This window comes from Astyanax mexicanus, chromosome 2, assembly GCF_023375975.1.
Source record: "Astyanax mexicanus isolate ESR-SI-001 chromosome 2, AstMex3_surface, whole genome shotgun sequence".
Taxonomy (NCBI): domain Eukaryota; kingdom Metazoa; phylum Chordata; class Actinopteri; order Characiformes; family Acestrorhamphidae; genus Astyanax; species Astyanax mexicanus.
The window spans coordinates 14,627,156-14,646,331 of record NC_064409.1 but is presented as its reverse complement, the minus strand read 5'-3'; the positions used below and the strand labels follow the sequence as shown (position 1 = coordinate 14,646,331).

Sequence of the window (19,176 nt, the reverse complement as noted above, 5' to 3'; positions counted from 1 at the left end):
GGCTTGAGGTTTCGCTGTAAGACGACCATGTGACATTTTCAAATGCTACAAAAGGGATGTGTTTACTGTGGTTTTGCAACTCTTTATAAAATAATTTAATAAATAGAATTCATGAATAGTTCATGAATTCAACTCATGAATTTGTCACAGCTGTGAACTTCAGGACTGTGGGTGAGTGTCACAGCAGAATGTTCTCTATAAAATTATTCGGTGTAAAATAAAATAATGCAGTTAAATAAGAACGGTCCACCAAAAGCTTAAGAAAAACTGAACAGCTTTATTTAGAAATACCAAATTCTCTTAAAAAAAAAACAATTGTGTACAAGAGGCAGATCATATTTCACGTGAAGAAACAAAATTAATACATAAGTCACTCCACCAACCCCCTCACTCAGCTGAGTCAGAGAATAAAGTAAATCACATCAAATAGGTAAAATGCAAAAATCGCCACAAAATAAATAAATAAAATTAATTTAATGAGAGCGACTAAAGCAGTGGCATACACTCCGCCATACACCCTGCAATACACACGCTTAAATTAATTAATCTTCCCACAATATGTACTTCAAAAATACTCAAAGCAAAATACATACGATTACCTTCATGTTCTAAACCCAAGCATACATCTTCCCATACAGCTAGGCAACAAACTGGCCATTCCTAAAATTGTAACATTAGCATTTTAGCACTTATTTTCTCGTTTGTACCCTAAAATAAATAAAACTTTATATCCCACTACTTACAAAATCATGGGCGTGCAGGGAACTCTACAGCATAATGTCTGTTCACAAAATCATCTCAGAAAAGAATGGGTCCATATACCTAAGCTCAGAAACTCGAGGGGATACATGGTGTTACTGTAACTCGGTCCCCCCAAGAAACCACCCTCCTATTCTTCAGTTCCCCTGGCTACACATGCCTTCGCGTGTGCTCACGCTGTTGGACAATTTAAAAGTCTCTTTCTTGGGGAAAAAGAACATTGAAAAAAACGTTATTCTTTGGGTGCATCTTTTAATGTTGAAGATGGAAAGACAACCTTTATTTGAAAAGTGCTGCATAGGCATTAGTTAGTGTTGAAATTCTGACACTGAATCACTGTGATGGCTCAGTGGATATGCTGTCTTCGTATTAACGAGATGAGAGCACATGAACGCCACCACAAACTCGGATTTACCAGTGGAAAACTCGGATTTTTAGATAAACCCCGAGTTTACCAGTTGGGGGCGTGTCAGTTACAAGAGGTCAATTAATTTAATGCAGAAGTTCAAATTGCAAACTGCTTACACTTCTGTTATTGTTACACTTAAACACTTGCAGGTTGTTTTGCTAATTATTAAAATCACTAGCAATGTGAAAAATGTAAGAGTCTAGTATGATTCATAGTTCAAATGGGATCAAAACATCACTCACCTAAGGTGGATAGGTGGAATCATTAAGGAATCATTATGCATACCTGTCAAGTTTTGGACTTAAAAATAAGGGATTTTTTCCGGCGCCCCAACAGCCCAAACGAGGAAAAAAAATAATAATATATATATATATATATATATAATTATTATTTATTTAATAGATTTAAGTAAATAATAGTCCTAAGGGGCCTACACAATTAATAATCTTTCATTAATACTTCTTTCTATCGTTCAGTCCACTCCTGATCAGTTCAGTTAATTTCAGCCCTCTCCACATTTTCTCTCTCTCCAGCTCAACCATCTCTTCTACCCCTTCTAAATAATACATTACATTACATTATAATACATTACCACAATACTTGAGATTTAAACAAATTCTAACAAACCCTAAAACTAGCCCTGAACTAATAGAGTTTGGAAATGATAGTTATTGGCTGATCAGGCACATCAGGGCAGGGCATTATATATATATATATATATATATATATATATATATATATATATATATATATATATATATATATATATATGTAGATTTTTCTCAAACCCTGAATATCTATCTAGCTAATTCTAAAGTTAAGCTAACTGAGTCACAAGCTGGATTTTATTAAACACACAGTGGGTTTAATTTATGTTATGATTCAGAGAAGAGTCTTTTTAACCAGCTATCAGAAACAATCTCATCACAGTTTACATGGTTAATTACCTTTCTTTTAGAAAAATCTCCGTATATCCAGATTAGTTTTAATGACAGCTGCTCCGACTAGCTGCCTGAACTCACAGCGAGGGGAGGGGCGGGGCTTCCCGCACACTAAACTGCGCTCCGCAAAACCAGCTAGCTGATTGGCTGTTTCTCCTGAAAGGCGGGACTTTCTCCTTGAACCGGCACCACGATTGGTTAAGAGACACACAGCGGTCAGTGCATTGTCGCCTGTGGCCTATATATTTTTTTATTTAGTATAATACGGGAAATTTACGGGAAAATACTAATACGGGAGGACGGCGGGAAAGAGGAGTAAAATACGGTAGTTTCCCGGCCAAAACGGGAGACTTGACAGGTATGCATTATGAGAGTTGCTCCACCTTTTGCACACATCACATGCATTATATCTCCATGAAAAAAGTATATTTTATGAGGGATCATAAAATGAAAAAGTGGGATCTGAAGACTTTTTAGTAATTAAAAATCAATACTAAATTTAAAAAGAATTAAACGAAACATAATACTGTGATACTTTAAAATGTTAATATTCATAGACCCCTAGGTGAGGCCACAGCAGTCAACACATTCTCTGTGTATAAATTTATTAATTCCAAGCTTATAATAGGGTTCTTTGTGTCAATGACTGTTATCTGTTGTAAGCAGAGTGACCTTTATAGATGTGAAGAGAACAACATCCTATCAATGCCCTACTTTGAGTGTCAGAATTTATAGTTTAAAAGAGCTTCTGGCCAAATATATTCTTGTCACATAGAGTTGTACTGTTCATCTGCAGAGGAAACAGTATAAGCTTTCATCTATAGATTTATTTTCCCAACACAAAACACTATTACATATGTTTAAAGCGTTTAAGCTGGAAAATATAGACTTTAATTAATGTTTTATCATTTCCATACTCGAAAATACACTAATTTTGTCAACATACAACATTATTATTTTTTTATTTTAAACTGCGAAAATAAAAGTTTGATAAATGTTTTATATTTGTCATACTGAAATATACAACAAAGAACACTATAACATATTTTTAAAGTGTTTAAACTGCAAAATAAGTTTAACTAAAGTTTATTATTTTTTATACTGAAAATACACTCATTTCTTCAACACAAAACACTATCACATATTTTTTAAAGGTTTAAAACTGCAGTTATAAACCATCTCAGTGGCTCTGACTGACTGTAATTTAAGCATCAGCTCACCAGTCAGCTCACAGTAGCAGTAATGTGAGCGTCTTCAATTCACAAAAAATGTTTTCTGAAGAAAAAATTGAAGATAAATACAGTTTTCCTTGCTTTTTCAGCAATGTACTGTATTACACTTTTCACAACTAAAGGAAATCCGGCGATGTAGATAGTTCCTATTTTTAATTTGAGGTTTTAGCAGTTTAGTTCTATTTACGCCTATTCATTTTAAACTGACTCGCAGGCTCCCTCTAGCGGTTCGCAGTTATTTCCTGATATAACGGTGGAGATTTAGAAAGTGAGAAGCCTCTTATAAACCAGCTCTTTTGGGTGTGCAAAGTGAAAGTATACAAGAATCTGAAACTGAAAGAAACTGAATTGATTAGTATTTTATTTGTTTTCTGTAAATGCAATTTAAGGAGAATCTAACATCCCAGTATACTAGCTAGAACCTATTGGTTAATAGGATTGTATGGTCTGGTATATATTCGTTTTTTTTTAACGCTCTGAAAGATTAAAAACATGGGCGTAGTAGGAGGAGGTGTAAGTTTTGTGAAATACCTGATGTTTGCCTTTAATTTCTTATTTTGGGTAAGTGTTATCTTTTTTTATCTCTCTTTTGTGCGGAATAATGTTTGATTCAGACATTAGCATAAATATGTCTAAGTATTTCAGCTACGTTTAGGTTGCATCTATTGCTGATACAGTATCACGTATTGATAGGTAGCATGACTTGACAGAACACCCGGCTCACGTTTTGGATTATTCTTCTTCTCCACAGAGGATCATTAAAGTACGGTATTTAAAGAGGTGAAAACTCTATCAGTCTGTGATGTTGAGCAGTGTGGACTGTGTTAGAGCTTTAAAGTGCAGATAATAAGAGAAAGTGAGCTTTAGCTGCGCAGTGGTTCAGTTCAGGAGTAGCGCTTCCCCGTGCGTTTAGTATTTAATTACGGTCATTTATAGTAATTACAGCACACCTGATTCAAATAAACAACTAACTAATCAACTAACTATCTGCCCTCGCTGAGACGAGCTTGTGTGATACAGCAGGAAAACTAAAAGGACAGAGTTACTCCAAAACCACAAAGCTAACACTGCTAATTTAAGAGCCATAGTCTAAAATACTTAATTAAAACACTAAAACATATTACAACAACAAATCTTTATGTGGTTTAATGTACTAAAACAAGAAGCCAGAAGCACCAAACATCTCTAATTTATTCCACTGCATAATAAATGGTAAAATGTGTTTAAAGCTGGTTCTGGGGTAACTCTGTTCTGTTGGGTTAGTGAGCTTTCCTCAGAGAGGGCAGTTAGTTGATTAGTTGAATCAGCTGTGTGTAATAAGCTGTAAACAATGATAACCATGTCTAGAGGGGACATTGACTCTGGGCATATTGGACACAAAGATTTTTTAAATTATTTTTAGACGATTTTTATTTTAGTCTTTCTGTATTTCAAATAATTCTTGAAAGAAGTGTATATTAGTGGTTTAAATCTCTTTAAAATAATAGTGTAATAGTGTGGTGTAGTGTCCCTTGTCACTTTTTACCTTATTATAATATATTATAATAGCTCAGGGTAGTTTTAATGCCTTAATCTAGTTTTAAGTTACCCATAAAACTGTCATACCAGTTTATTTAAAGTATTTCATTTTCATAGACCATGTTTATCATTATTTCCCCCACATGTACACTAATGTGTATCCTTATGAGACTGAACATTAAATACATTTTTTACATTTTTATTTTTGTTCAAACTAAATCACATATTTTGGGTCTTGTTTTATTTACCGGTATATTAGAACATTTACACATTGTGCTGTTAGAGTTGTAGCCTGTAGCTGTTGTATCTGTGTTTATTGTGTGTTAATTTGTTTTTTGAAAGAGATTAGAACGTGTTGAACCAGTCACTTTCATGAATATGCAAATAGCTGTACTTCAGGTCCGGCGACCCGATACTCTATGGTCAGCAGTTTCAGCTCAGAAGCTCAGAGATCTTTTATAAGCAGAAACTCTGAAGGTGTGCTGCCCCTTAGTTTTTTTATTATTTCTTACATTTCTCTCATTTGTCACATATTTAAGGTGGAAATCTCAACATTTTCTAAAAAGTTTGATTATTTTTTGGGGGACATTTAAAAGTTTAGCGCACAGGAAGTGATGTTGCATGTTTAGACCAGCACAGTGGACAGTGGATTTTTTTTAAGCACATAAATGAACCTGTACAGCAGCCAAGCAAAGACAACTTTCCAATCTGCGACTGTTATTGAATAAAAAAAAAAAATCATACAATCTGTATTACAAAGCGTAGGCTGCTGTTAGGGCAGGTTCTTGGTAAGACTGTACTACAAAGAGTCTTTCTCAGTTGCCTGTTGCTCACAAATATGACCAGTCTAACAAGGCTCTGTGGTTAAATTTCACACGAAAGTCATGTGAGATATTCATAGAAATAATAGATAGAGATTATATGTAAGAGATAGTAAATGTAAGAAACACTGCATGTTTTAATGCTTTAATGTTTTTTTTTTACATTACATTTTTTACATTTTTTAACACCATATTATAGAAATCTGTTTTAACTTCACCAGTAAAGTAGTGTTCCTTAAGATTTGTTCTTTTACTTTAAAACAGTAGTGTTCCAGAGTGGGAAAAGGCCAAAATATAATAATAAGTACCATTAGTGTGCTTCTGTTTCCATCCCTGCAAAGCATCATATATTCATTCCAAAATCTGGAAGTGTCTGGTAGGATCCAGGATATTTTTCTGGCTGTAACAGCTTTAGCTTCAGCCACTGTGCTTCTAATGGTGAGGATAAAAGGGCTAAAGTGAACATGGAGATGTCACAACAGTGAATTAAGTTTTCATCTGCTCATTCACACATCCCCAAATCAAAAATGTACAGAATTAGAATGGATGTGAACTTATGTGAAAAAAAAAACGTTCTCGCAAAAACCACCTGATTCTAGACTCCACAATTTTTTTTCTTTTTATCATGCTGTGTGCCATTACACATTTTCATCAAATATTGACTGTCACAACAAAGAGTATATATTTTTTGAATTGTTGATAACAAAAAAAATTATGCTTTAATATATAAATCAGTTTATAAATATTCTATTTATATTCATACAAATTTATTGCTGCATTTTTTTGGCTGTATATAAAGGTTCATTTATTTTAAAACAGTCTTCTATGACATAACAGCCTACCTCATCTACAGCCTTCACTTTGGAACACAGCTATAGTCAACACTACTCAGTCAACACTACACAGTGGTTACTCAGAGAAACCATTTTAGAAATAGCCTTTGACCTAAAAATGACCTGCATCAAAACAATTACAACCCAAATCTGGTTTAGTTTAATGGTTTGAAATTGGTCCATATCAGTAAATATGACATTTTGAAAGAAACTCTCTGTGTGCCTGAAATGGCAAAACAAATGACTATAAACTACCTGGCACCTCAGGGATAATGGCAATGTTGTTGCTTTCCAGAGACCTCAGGGAGTGGCCTGGGGGATATTGCACAAAGCATGCTAACTCAATAAGCCGGGCTTTTTGAGAAAAGCACCGCTCATTTTGCTCCGCTCAGTTATTAGAGCGACATATGCATTTGTACAAACCTGTTTCACAAAATAAATGTGTATTTTATACAATAGTATATCTATAATTAATAAAATAAATACAAATTATTTGAATAAATAAAGTATCAAATACATGGACGTTTGAAATGATACGGTTTAAAAAGTTTTAAAGGTTAAAGGTTTTTTGTAGATTTAGTTTGTTTTAAAACTTACATAAATTATGATAGTTATATATACAAAGTATAGCATATTGATTTTCTATATCTTAATATTGGTCACTATTGCTTGTGAAAAAATTGAACGATAATTCATAGTCATCGTAGTGTGCACTTTTCTGGTCTAGTCTAAGGAAACAGTAATGTTTTTTTCTTGGCATTTTATACAGTCTGAACTACAGTCAGAGTAAATGATGCATTGAGAGATAAGCAAGTTCCCAGATTCTTTTGAAGATATGTTGTTTTAATAAACTCGCATATTTGAAGAAACATACAGGCTATATCTCATACATTCAATATAATACCGTATGAAAATTAATTCTATAAAAATCCGTAGGGACATATAAAAATTTTTTTTTGGGATATTTCATATATGTTATGTAGAGTTATACAGTTGTGCTCACATAAGTTTAGATACCCAGGCAAAATGTGTGATTTTGTTGGACATTTTTCAGAGAAAATAAATTAAAACACAAAAAAGTTTTTTTATATTTATGGTTATTGGTTGGTTGAACCTATTTAAAAATATTATATGAAATAAATTATTTAAAAGCACAACTAAGTCAGCTTAGTTTACAGTAGGCTTAGATATCCAATATTTTCAACAGCGATAGCCAGGGTTAACAGCAGCATTTAGCACTAGCGCTTAGTGCTAGTACATACCGCCCAACAGCACTACACTGAGGAACCTTGAGTGTTCCTGTAACCCAGGGCTATTAGCTAGTGGTTCATCCCACGTAACTTGTTTTATCAAGGTAAACACGCAGACAACAGTCTGATATACTCACCTCTAAACAGTGAAAGAGCTAGCACTACAGTTAGTGGCTAATGCTTATACTGCTCCAGCCTCCAGAATGGAGAAATTTCACTGAATTCATACATAAGACGCACCAGATTAAAGGATTTTAAGTGCGCCCTATAGTGTAAAAAAATACCTATTTTACATAGAAATATTTTCTGTTAACCATTCCACCTTACATGCACTAGACCAGCAGTTCCAATACATGCTGTTGTTGAAAAGAAGCTAACGTTAGCAACAAGGTTTTTTTTCTCACTCAGTGTTACTAGAGCCTGCTAGAGTAGTTTAAAAAATATGTCCTAAGATGCACCTAAAAATTACAACCCAAATATGCTTTAATTTAATGTTTTTCTTAATTAAAAGGGTTACCTTAATGACAATAAACTACCTGGATCCTTGGGAATAATGGCAATGTTGTTGCTGTACAGCAACCCTGAGGATATGTCCTGGAAGGTATTCTAAGATGCGTGCTACCTCAATAAGCCAGGCTTTTTGAGACTACTTTAAATTATTTAAAAGCGCAACTAGTTTATTTGGATTACATTAGACTATTTTCTTTCATTCCACTCTAAATGCGCTAGACCAGCATTTCCAGCTTATGATAGCAAGTTTTTTTTTCCTTACTACAGCCTGCTAGACTAGTTAAACAAGATGTGTCTCATTGTTAGTAAATGAATATTTCACTTGCGTTTAGCAAACTTTTTTTTTTTTACTTTGCCGTTCCATCCCAAAACTACAGCACACCTTGACACTGCTAGGCTAGAACTGTGGTACAGCTCTGCATGTGGATGATGAAAAAAAAAAGAAAAATCCTGATTGATCTTCTCTTTCAAGACTGGGCTTGTTGTCACGCATTTGTCAGTTCTGTACGTACACAGATAAGCCACTCAGACTTTCCAGAGTGGGTTTAAACAAGTGTGTACAAGTCAAGACCCACCATACACACACACACACACACACACACAGAATATAGAGCCAGTGTCTACTAAACACAGCCAGAGCCCATCTATCACCCAGCATTTAGCTTATAAAGACAGAACAGGCCTCCATATTCATATTCTGTTAAACATTAGAGCCAATCATTTTCTATGGGAATTGACTTCCTGTAATTTGCTCATCCCTCATCTTGCCCCTCCCATGCTTTCCTTCAGCCACTCATGTAGAGCACAGAGGAGTTATAAGGGCGGTGTGGCCTGTTTTTTTTCCCCTTCTTTTCCCTCTCTCTCACTCTCTTTAGGAAGGGAAGACCAGCAGCACTTTGTTGCTAGAGCCAGTTACACACCTTTAACCTGTGTGCTTTAATTTAACATTTCTTCTCTTGAGCTGTAAACTCTGTAAAACTCTGTAAAAGCTTAATCATGGGAGTAGTTGGAGGTGGTGTTAGCTGCATCAAGTACCTGATGTTTGCCTTCAATTTCCTGTTTTGGGTATGTATTATTTTTCTCTGCTGGTGTATTATTTTGTTAGTGCTGGGTTAAGGTTTGTTTGAGCCAGGTGTGAACATGAAAAGTAAGGTGGAACTTCATGTTGTGAGTGGAGAGTAGATGTGTAAAAAAAAAAAAAAAGTGTATCTGTCCTTTAGGGTTTTGATAAACGTCTGAGTTTTTTTTTTTTTGCTCAATTAACTTGATTTAAAAAACACAGTATTTTAAACTTTAAGTTTGATATTTAACAGTGTAGTCAACCTCATTTATTCTTGACTGGTTGCTGTGTATGTCTTTTCCATCTCAAATTGGTGTTCGTTGTTGTTGTTGTTGTTGTTGTTGTTCGAGCTGGTTAGGGTAGTAATAAGATAGCTATGGTTCAAAAACGTTCCCACCAAACATTTTCAGTATCTGCAGCTCATAGAGGTTTCAAACAGAAATTTGAGCAGAGATTATCAGGGCTATTTTGCTTACATTTGGAGAGCTGGCTGGCTTGTGTTTCAGCCCTGCTCTGTGATTGAGCTGTGCTTTCAGACTAACAGGCCTGCTAACTCACATAAAAGCAGATAAAAGGGAGGGAGTGCTTGTGAAAGTGGATGGCCATGAAGAGGCCAGGAATATCTTGTCTCACTCTGAAGTCATTTAGACTGGGGTGTGAAGTCAGCTCTGACTATGGGAGTTTATTCTCACTTGGAAGAGGCCTATAATACGTGTGGAGAAATCCTAGTGTAGCAGGAAGCTTCAGATTCTGGACTCATAGTATTTCACTCCAGCTTCTTTACAAATTTGGCCTAAAATTGCACACCCTGAGTTTTTCTACTCAAGCATTAATTATATAAACTAGAGAAAATGTCTTAAATTCGTGATACTAAAGAACTTCCCAAATCATAATAAAAAAAACATTTAAAGGTCTTTAAATGAGTCTTCAACAGTCATAATATGATATGATCAGCAAAAGGAAATGGGTCTACTTTCGCCATGCAGAATTTGGAGTTGATTCTTTGTAATGATTTGGAGTTAACCAAACGGGAGTTGACTGTGTGAAGCCAAAAACCTGACTAGTAATTAAATATGTTTATACATTTTAGATTAGATTTTAAGATTTAAAAATCTTAATTCATAAATTCAGGTCCTTAAATTTAAGTCTATGACTGGATGTTTTATTTCTGGCTTAAACTTGTATTTCTAAGTATTTAAATAAATAGATTTGAATTTATGTATCAAAATGTAATTTTGACAATTTATTTTTAGAACACAACAAAAAAAGACCTGGTTAAAATAAAAAAAATGAAAATGAAGATGAATACAAAAATTTACAATTTTACAATAATATTAATTGCAGATTTAAACACTCCCACACCCATTGGACAGGGCAGCATGTCCTTTTAGAGTCTTCAGAGCCCTCAAACCTGTCAAAAATGGCAAAAATAAGTGATGTATTATCCATATTGTCCATATTATGGCATGCTGGTGGGCTACAGCATTTTAAAAGTTCACATATCTAAACTGCTGAGCATATGTGCCATTATTGACTAACTATTTCCTTCTTTAATTGGCATTTTCCACATATCCTAGGGCTGTCCAGCCAATGAGAAAGAAAACCTGCCTTTCTAGTTCTGAGTTTTGTGATTGCAGGCCTCTTGTAGTGAGGTCAAACAGGCACTTTCAGGCACTGTGTTCAGTATTCAGTTTTTTTTTTTTAAGATGGGCAAAAAAAAAACAAAACATGGCTAACAGGTTCTTACACTGCCTATAGGGCACATTTAACACATTCACAGCATGCAGCACTGTGAATTAAGGCTGAGTCGCCAGCAGGTTTGTTTGCTGATAAACTTAAGTGAAACCGGCCACACCCTAGATCCATTTCAATCTATTCACAAACTAGGCCTAATTTTCCACTGGACTTCAGTATAGTGAAGCCTGGGTGGCTAAACTAGCAACTGAGAGTGAGTTTATATTTATCTCATAATCCCACTGCAAAATATCAGAGTTTCAGGAATCTGATCCAGGCATTAACATGAAGTTTGGTAATCAGGTAATAGGAAAAGTCATAAACTGTTTTCCTGAGAATACTCCAGTTAAGAGTTCACTAGAAAATACCATTACTGAGTGAGCTACAGCTTCAGCTCTGTTTTCCTGATTTTCCTTATCAGATTTATAGTTCTCATTGGATCTAAAATAAATCTAAGTATTCTGTGAATTGGTTGTCCCTAAACTTGAGTAAAATGAGCCACACCCTATTCTCAATTCTGTTCTAATAGAAAATAGAAATAGTAGGCCTGCTTTCCCATTTGACTGGGTCGAACGTGACCTGATATATTTACATACAGCTCTGCAAATAAGTAAGAGATCACTTAAAAATGATGAGTTCTTTGATTTTACCTAATTGAAAACCTCTGGAATATAATCAAGAGGAAGATGGATGATCACAAGCCATCAAACCAAGCTGAACTGCTTGAATTTTTGTACCAGGAGTGGCATGAAGTTATTCAAAAGCAATGTGTAAGACTGGTGGAGGAGGTTAAAAAACAGGGTTATTATACCAAATATTGATTTCTGAACTCTTAAAACTTTATAAATATAAAGTAATATTGTTTTCTTTGCTTTATTTGAGTTCCGAAAGCATATTTCTTGTTATTTCAATCATTTCTCATTTATTGCAAATAAATGCTCTAAATGACAATAGTTTGATTTGGAATTTGGGAGAAATGTCCATAGTTTATAGAACAAAACAAACATTTTACTCAAACATATACCCATAAATAGCGAAATCAGAGAAACTGATATCAAGGAAATGTATCACACTCCTGACATTTTAAGTAACTCTAGTCCTCTTCTGTGACTCTTGGCAGAAATAATTCATAATGGTTGATGAATTATTCTGAGCATATAGTACACAACACTGTGAATTAATGCTGTGAATTAATGCTATATTTGTTTGCCACTAAACTTGCATATCTATGGCCAAATCATGAATTCACTTCTGCATTTAACACAGCGCCCATCGCACAGTGACCCTGAAACTGAAGGATTTAAATAATCTTCATCTTTTAGCTGATGTATGTTTATATTGCAGCCTTATGTGTTAAAAAATATACGACTCGACTTAAAGTTGAAGGAAAGCAAACATATAATTACTGTTCACATAAAAGGGGTTGATTAGTTAACTGACAAATTCTAATGTTCGGTAGATTATGAAGTTTGTGTGAACACAATCACTGTGAATTAATGCTGAACATGGGCAGGAAATTATCATCCTGTATCCTGCCTGTGAGTCAAGCATGTCCCCCAGGATTGTTCATACCATTTTTATTGCGAAATCAAAGCAGTCAGACGTCAGAGGCCGGTCATGTTCATTGTGAAACTGTGTGTTTTTTAACTGTATCAAGGAAATGTATCACACTCCTGACGTTTTAAGTGACTCTAGTCGTCTTCATTGACTGCAGGCAGAAACACTTCGTAATGGCTGATAGATTAGTCTGAGCTAGGCCTATCACAATAATTACATTATCAACTTATCATACATTATATGGACATGACCTCAATTTTTGCTGACCTCTTTATATAGAGGCTGTTTGTTTAAAACCAGTGGATTTATTTATATCGTGTTTTATTTCTTGAGGATAATTTAAATTTCAAATGTGTAAAAAAAAAAGGGATAATTAAATGTTCACTGCTCTTTAAAAGTAATGTGTAAACGCATTGTTATGCTGTTGTATCATTATTAAAAAAAAAAAAAAAAAAACTTTAGCACTGGAAATTTATGTACATTTGAGTTTCTAGCAGGTTTGTTTGCCCCTAAATGTGACAAACCAGCCACACCCTAGATGCGATGCTATAAAATAATATCACAATATTTCAGGGTAAAAAACTAGTTTGCGATAACTAACTATCCTTTGTGAAGCGAGAAAACCCAAATAAAAATATTTTATCAATTTTAAAGAATTTACTTCTGTGGTAAAATTAATGTTAAAGGTTTATTTATTATGTTTGTGTTTAAAACATTTATTAGAAATAAAAAAAAAACTTTGGTCCAATTTATAAACAGCAACTTACCAAGAGTGATTTTGTATAAGATAAAAATAATGAAACACAAAAATGTAGAATGTTGCAAAAAAAGAAAATAAAAATCTAACAAATACTAAAGTGCATAAAAATAAGAGTAAGAATATAACCTTCCAACATAAATGATTTACAGTAAATAGCTAATGAAAAAAAAGACTGCTTTCAAGAAGAAAAAAAGACTTCAATTATAACAAAATAGTATGTTTGTTTTTATTTTGCATTTATATTGTGAACAATGCATTTGTATGTTGGAACCATGCCACACTGTGGCTTGGGGAGGTGAACTCGGTAGTAGTTTGGAAAGAAGTTTAGGGTTACTTCAAGGTGGCAGATGAAAATGACCCCTCTCCCAACATTCCACGTATGGAACACCCCTAGACTTCAGTATAGTGAAGCTGAGACAGCAACACTAGCATCACACATGCCTGAGACACGAGGCAGGACCAATACATTTAATTGTTTAATGAAATTAAATCAGTGGGTGTCTGAAACCACTATTGTTGTGTGACACTCCTGACATTTAAGTGACTCCAGTAGTCTTCACTGACTGACTCCAGGCAGATATACTTCATAACAGCTGATGAATCACTCTGAACAACACAAGTTGGCACTTCTCACCACCTAAGTGCCATTTTAGAGCATTCACTGCAGCCTGACAGTGACGCCATCCTCTTTGGAAGACTGGTTGGACTTCATTCCCTCCAGCTAAGCTGGTTTCATTCATTTTTGTGCTGCTGTACTTGTTTTTCTCCCCCCAGGTACACAGAACAATGTTATCTAATCTTCTGTGCCGTCCCCATTCAACATTCAGAGTTTGTGAGTTTGTGCTCATGTGGGTGGAACATGGGCTAGGTGGGTTTGTACTAGGGGTGGGCAATATGGCCTGGAAATAGGGCTGATGGATATGCCGAAAATATAATCACACTATTTTAAAGATACATGTGATTGCTGTCGAAATCAATTGTGGTGATCCTTAAAAACTGTTTAAATACTTTTCCCAAACTGGAGCTAGAACTTTTTTATGCTCTCTGTAATAAAAATGTTCTGTTGGGCTTTTGTTCTTTAAGAATGTATGGTATATTCAGTATGTTTAAAAACAATTTTTTGATATGGAATTTTTTTTACAATATGATACAAATTTCTTGGTGATGAGAAAAATCATTTATTTGCACACTAAACATGCCTTTCCCTTCTCTCTCACCATCATTGTGTAGTCTTCCCCCAAACCCCCAAGGCTACATTGTTACTGGTTACTTTAGTCTCTGTTAAGTTGCCTGCCCTTAGTGTTTAATGCTGTAAGAGAAAGTTAACCCTTTCACATACAGTGTGATGTGTGGGTGTGTTTGTGTGTAACCGCTCGTGCTTTAATACAGGATTTTGTTAACATTTTTGAAGATGGTAATTGTTAAAATAAACGTTATGTAAAGACGTTGATATTACTAAATATATCTCAGCTTTAAATGAGTATCAAAGTCGTTTTTGTTGAAATAGTATATGATTGACTATATTTTACATGAAGGGATAGTTTTAAGTAGAAAACCAAACAAACTTAAAATGCAAAAACAAGAGCATGTTAGTTTAACAAATAATGTTTAGCATTAATACACCATTTATATTAAACATAACCTTAATATATTCAACCAATCCATTTTGTTTTCCCAATGTATAAAGGAACAGGGTGAAACCCATGGACAAAACTGTATGGTTCCTACACAAGTGTGTTAGCTGGGATAGTAGTGGGCATGGTTGCCAGAAAAAGGCTTTACCAGGCTGTACCACACACCAGTACTGCTGATATCTTGCCCGAGGACAGAAACTCAAACAAATAATCTAATTTGCATGTTTGTGCTGTGTTCTAATCAGCTGGCAGGTACAGGTGTCCTGGCGGTTGCACTCTGGCTGCGCTTCGACAAGAGGACTGAAGGCCTTTTCCAAGCCCAGGACTCTCCCACTGCCTTCTACACAGGTAAAACATGGGGGCACCTGGGCTTATCTTAAGATTGTATTCTGTTTCGACAATCTTCAAATGTCCAAGTCCAAAGAAGCGGGCTGTTTGAGGAATCCACTGACTCAAAAAGGAGTGGCCACGCCTCTCACTGTTTCCATGAGCATTGTGTTTGAGTGTGGTGGCAGCCATGGAAACAAAACACACCCAAAAATCTGTGAACCAGGTTGTTTGAATTATCAGTGCAATCAGAGATTGTTACACAGGTGCAGAGAGAAAGGGAAAATAGTGTGTTGACGAGGAAATTCACTATCTAAAATCAAACTGAGGCCCTGGGAAGTCATTTTTAACTACCTGTTTTTAGTCATGCACGTTAAGCCAAAATCAAGCGTATCTAAGGGCTTTTTCACCCATCAGTTAAATCAGTTAAAGGGTTTATAAACGTGTTTCCTGTTTGGACTGATTTGATTTGACTTTACGCAACCAAAATGCGTCACAGTAAACAATGTAAGAATGATCTCTCTGTTTATTGGTCAGACCTGTCCAATGAGGCGGGAGCAAGAAAGCAAATACAAGAAAGAAGTTCTCTTTTCTGGACTAGTACATATTTCTGTACAGTTTAATATTGAGCAATGATTGAGATGGTGTTTATTCATAGCTATAGTAATTATCTGGGTTCTCGAGGGTCGCAATATGGTCGTTTTGGTTCACATCAGAGTGTAAATACTGTGACACCAAACGGAGTGAAGGAAACCAGAGTCTGGTTTAACTGAAAAATAAGAAAACAGAGTCCAGTTAAACTGATCTCTTGGTTAGTTTTTGCTTTTGTTGTGGTTTGTTTGGCCAGCTGTGAAATATGGTAACTATACAAGAGAAGGGACATTTTCAACGAGCCTTTTTAATTGGAAAATTTAAATCACTGCTAAATTTTACATGATGTGATTCTAATTCAACTACAACCTGGTTTTCCTCTACACATTATACCTCACACTAAACTCTTTGCTTATATGCACAGCTATATTGCTGACCATATTTTCACTACAGTCAATAATAATTGCACTTTAATCCCAGATATACAGTCTTGTATTTTTTATATTTTGTCTTCTGTACTTATGCTGTCTATGCACTTTGTTTTGTTTTGTCTTGCACTAATCTCTGTCCAATGTCTGTCTGTTGCTGCACCAGAGTTTTACCAGTGTAACAGTGATTTGTTGTATTGTTTAATCCTGTATCAGAATTATAACAAAGTGAATTAAATTTAAAATCATAATACATTAATATAAAGGTTTTTGTGTGATAGTAATATATTTCTACAGGCAGGTTTAATCTCAGGCTTAATTCTCTTAGCACTTAGGCTATGCATGTTCAACCATAGGAGCACTGGGTCGGATCCCCCTAAGCCCTCTTCTGCTTAGGGGTGGGAATCACAGGGCATCTCAGTCACAAAACAATACTTCTTTTCACTTATGTAGTCAAGATAACAATTGTATCACAATACTGTCAATCTAAAAAATATCAAAAGACAGTTCTCTAATGCATTATGCTTTGAGTTATTGGTGTCAGTTCCACAGAATTTCACAATCAATATTCTTACCTTTTCATTTGATTAGCACCACCATGTGGTGTAATGAAGCAGTAACTTCTGTAACTCATATTGGTAGCCGAGTCTTGGGCAGTTTGATACGATATACCACAATATCAATATATTGTCCCATCAAATTGTGATCTCCAGCTAATTTATAATGAAAGTTAAAATATGGTTTTTATTCTAGTGTATTTTGTAAATTAAGTTCATAGTTCACATGGTAATAGTTTAGCACTGTAGGCTTGTGCTGCTGGCCTCCGTCAGTATCGGTATCGATGGAGGCACCACTAGCAGCGAGAGCTATTTGAAAAATGCAGCCGAGTCTGCTGTAAAAGAGCTCTCCTTGTTCTGGGTGTTTCTGTAAAGGGTGTGTGTGTGTATGTACATGCTGCCGGAAATAGCTCTTTTTGTGCATAACTTAAGAGTGTACAGGGTTAGGCGTGATTTCATGGATATGTTTGTTTTACTATCTGGAATGCTTGGGTTGTGGTTGGCTAATAGGAGATCATGTGATTCATCAGACCGGTCTGTGGATGGGAGTTGAACAGGAGGTGATCGTGTAATGTAATTGTGTAATGTGCTTGCGATGTATAAAACATTATCTCCTGAAAACAAGTGAAACTACTGTGTTGGTAAACATGACCGACTTCCATTGCTTTACAAATGGGCAGAATGTTGGGCAGATGTTCCCTTTCTGGAACATCTCCAGAAAAGTTAATTTCCCAGATGTTCCAGAACCCGTCAATTATTTGTGACAAAGTTTAACATACTAGGTGTATAAAGTTTCCTAAAATATTTATCTTGATATATGAACGTTTATATTTTCTATCTATATCTATTTATACTTGTACTTAATTGACGAAGTCTACCGGTAATTAGTAGTCTAATGAGACACTGGGTCTTGCCACAAGAGAATGTGTAAAAGTACTTCCCCTGCTGGCCTTTAAAGGCCTCTTACCCAATGCCACCTCCTGGTTGGTGAACAGGCTCCAGCCTGCCAATTCTGTGATGCTCCTCAAACTATTAAATACATCTTAGTAGACTGCCCTGCACTTTTAACTACCAGAAATAACTTTTACAGGGTTACAAATATGAAAGAAAAGTTTGAAATATTCCACCAGCTAAAATTTTCTGGTCCTTCATATAAAGAATCTGGTCTGTGATGCTCAAGTCACGAACATTGTCGATGCCATAAAATAACCAATATGTTGCTAATATGGCACTTTCAGGTAGTGTACCTCCTGGTGAAAGATCACTGACTACTAGACATGCCTCTACAATGCGCTTTGTTTTTTCAACATTTTTCAAAAAATAATATTTATAAATTATATATTGGATTAGTGTTGCATCTGTAATCAGCTCCATTGCTTTCTGAACATCAAGATTGGCATCAGCACTCACGTGTGGTACCTGGTAACTGTGAAAGCAGAAACTTTACATCCGGTGACTAATCATTCAGTGGAACGGTTATCTGGTTTTGATATTTCAGCTTTAAAAAAAAATCCCTTTTAACCGCTGCATGTGCTGAAACTTGGTGGGCAGTACCACATTTAGCAACCAGATATTTATGTGAATGTATGAGGTGAGTCTTAGACGTGTATAATGGAGTTATTTTGCGTTGTGTTTCTTGATTATTAAGTTATTTTTTGTTTGTTATGAACTGGGTTTTAGCTTGTCTGTTTGTGGACTAGCCTTCCAGGGTCATGACAGCAATGCTGTTTTACAGGGAGGGGCAAAAGAGGCAGTATTTGTCCTCGTCCCACTCACTCTTTCCCCAGACCCTTACAGAGATGCCATTCTCTGCAACCCCACCCCCAACAGAACTCACATTGTTCTGTCCTGTTTGTTTGGCTGTCAAGGATAGTTACAGGGTCTCTCTCTCTCTCTCTCTCTCTCTCTCTCTCTCTCTTTCTCTTTCTCTTTTTCTCTCTCTTTCTCCACCCCCCCCCCCCCCCCCCCCACCCCCATCAGTAAGCAACTTTGCCTGGCCTACCAGCACCAATGCACCACACTGCTGTGAGAGAGGGCTGCCCTGTAATGCAAAACATCTTAATGATAGGCTGTCAACAACAATAGCCAGTGGGTGGTGTTATGTAGACACACCACTGCAGACTTCTGCATTGGATCTGTTGTTTTGCGCACTCTCCACATACTGCTCACGCCCAAGCTGAGCTAATAGGGGATTGTGTTTGGCATGAGGCATAGTTTCCACAGAAACTGCTTATTTTAGACAGGATATAGTGGGA

General features: G+C 35.6%; 1 protein-coding gene across 3 annotated transcripts in view; it reads left to right on the top strand.

Annotated features, from left to right (window-relative positions):
• cd9b (CD9 molecule b) overlaps positions 1–19,176 on the top strand; it is a 30,574-nt gene that overhangs the window by 6,544 nt on the left and 4,854 nt on the right. The window contains exons 1-2 of one of the 3 annotated variants that reach the window (XM_007252729.3): positions 3,610–3,902; positions 15,264–15,366. In XM_007252729.3, the coding sequence (XP_007252791.3) occupies positions 3,834–3,902; positions 15,264–15,366 (172 nt within the window). In that variant the 5' untranslated portion in view covers positions 3,610–3,833. Of the gene's footprint in view, positions 1–3,609; positions 3,903–9,104; positions 9,339–15,263; positions 15,367–19,176 lie in introns of those variants that run through there. The other 2 variants (XM_007252728.4, XM_022671290.2) reach the window with 2 other exon arrangements.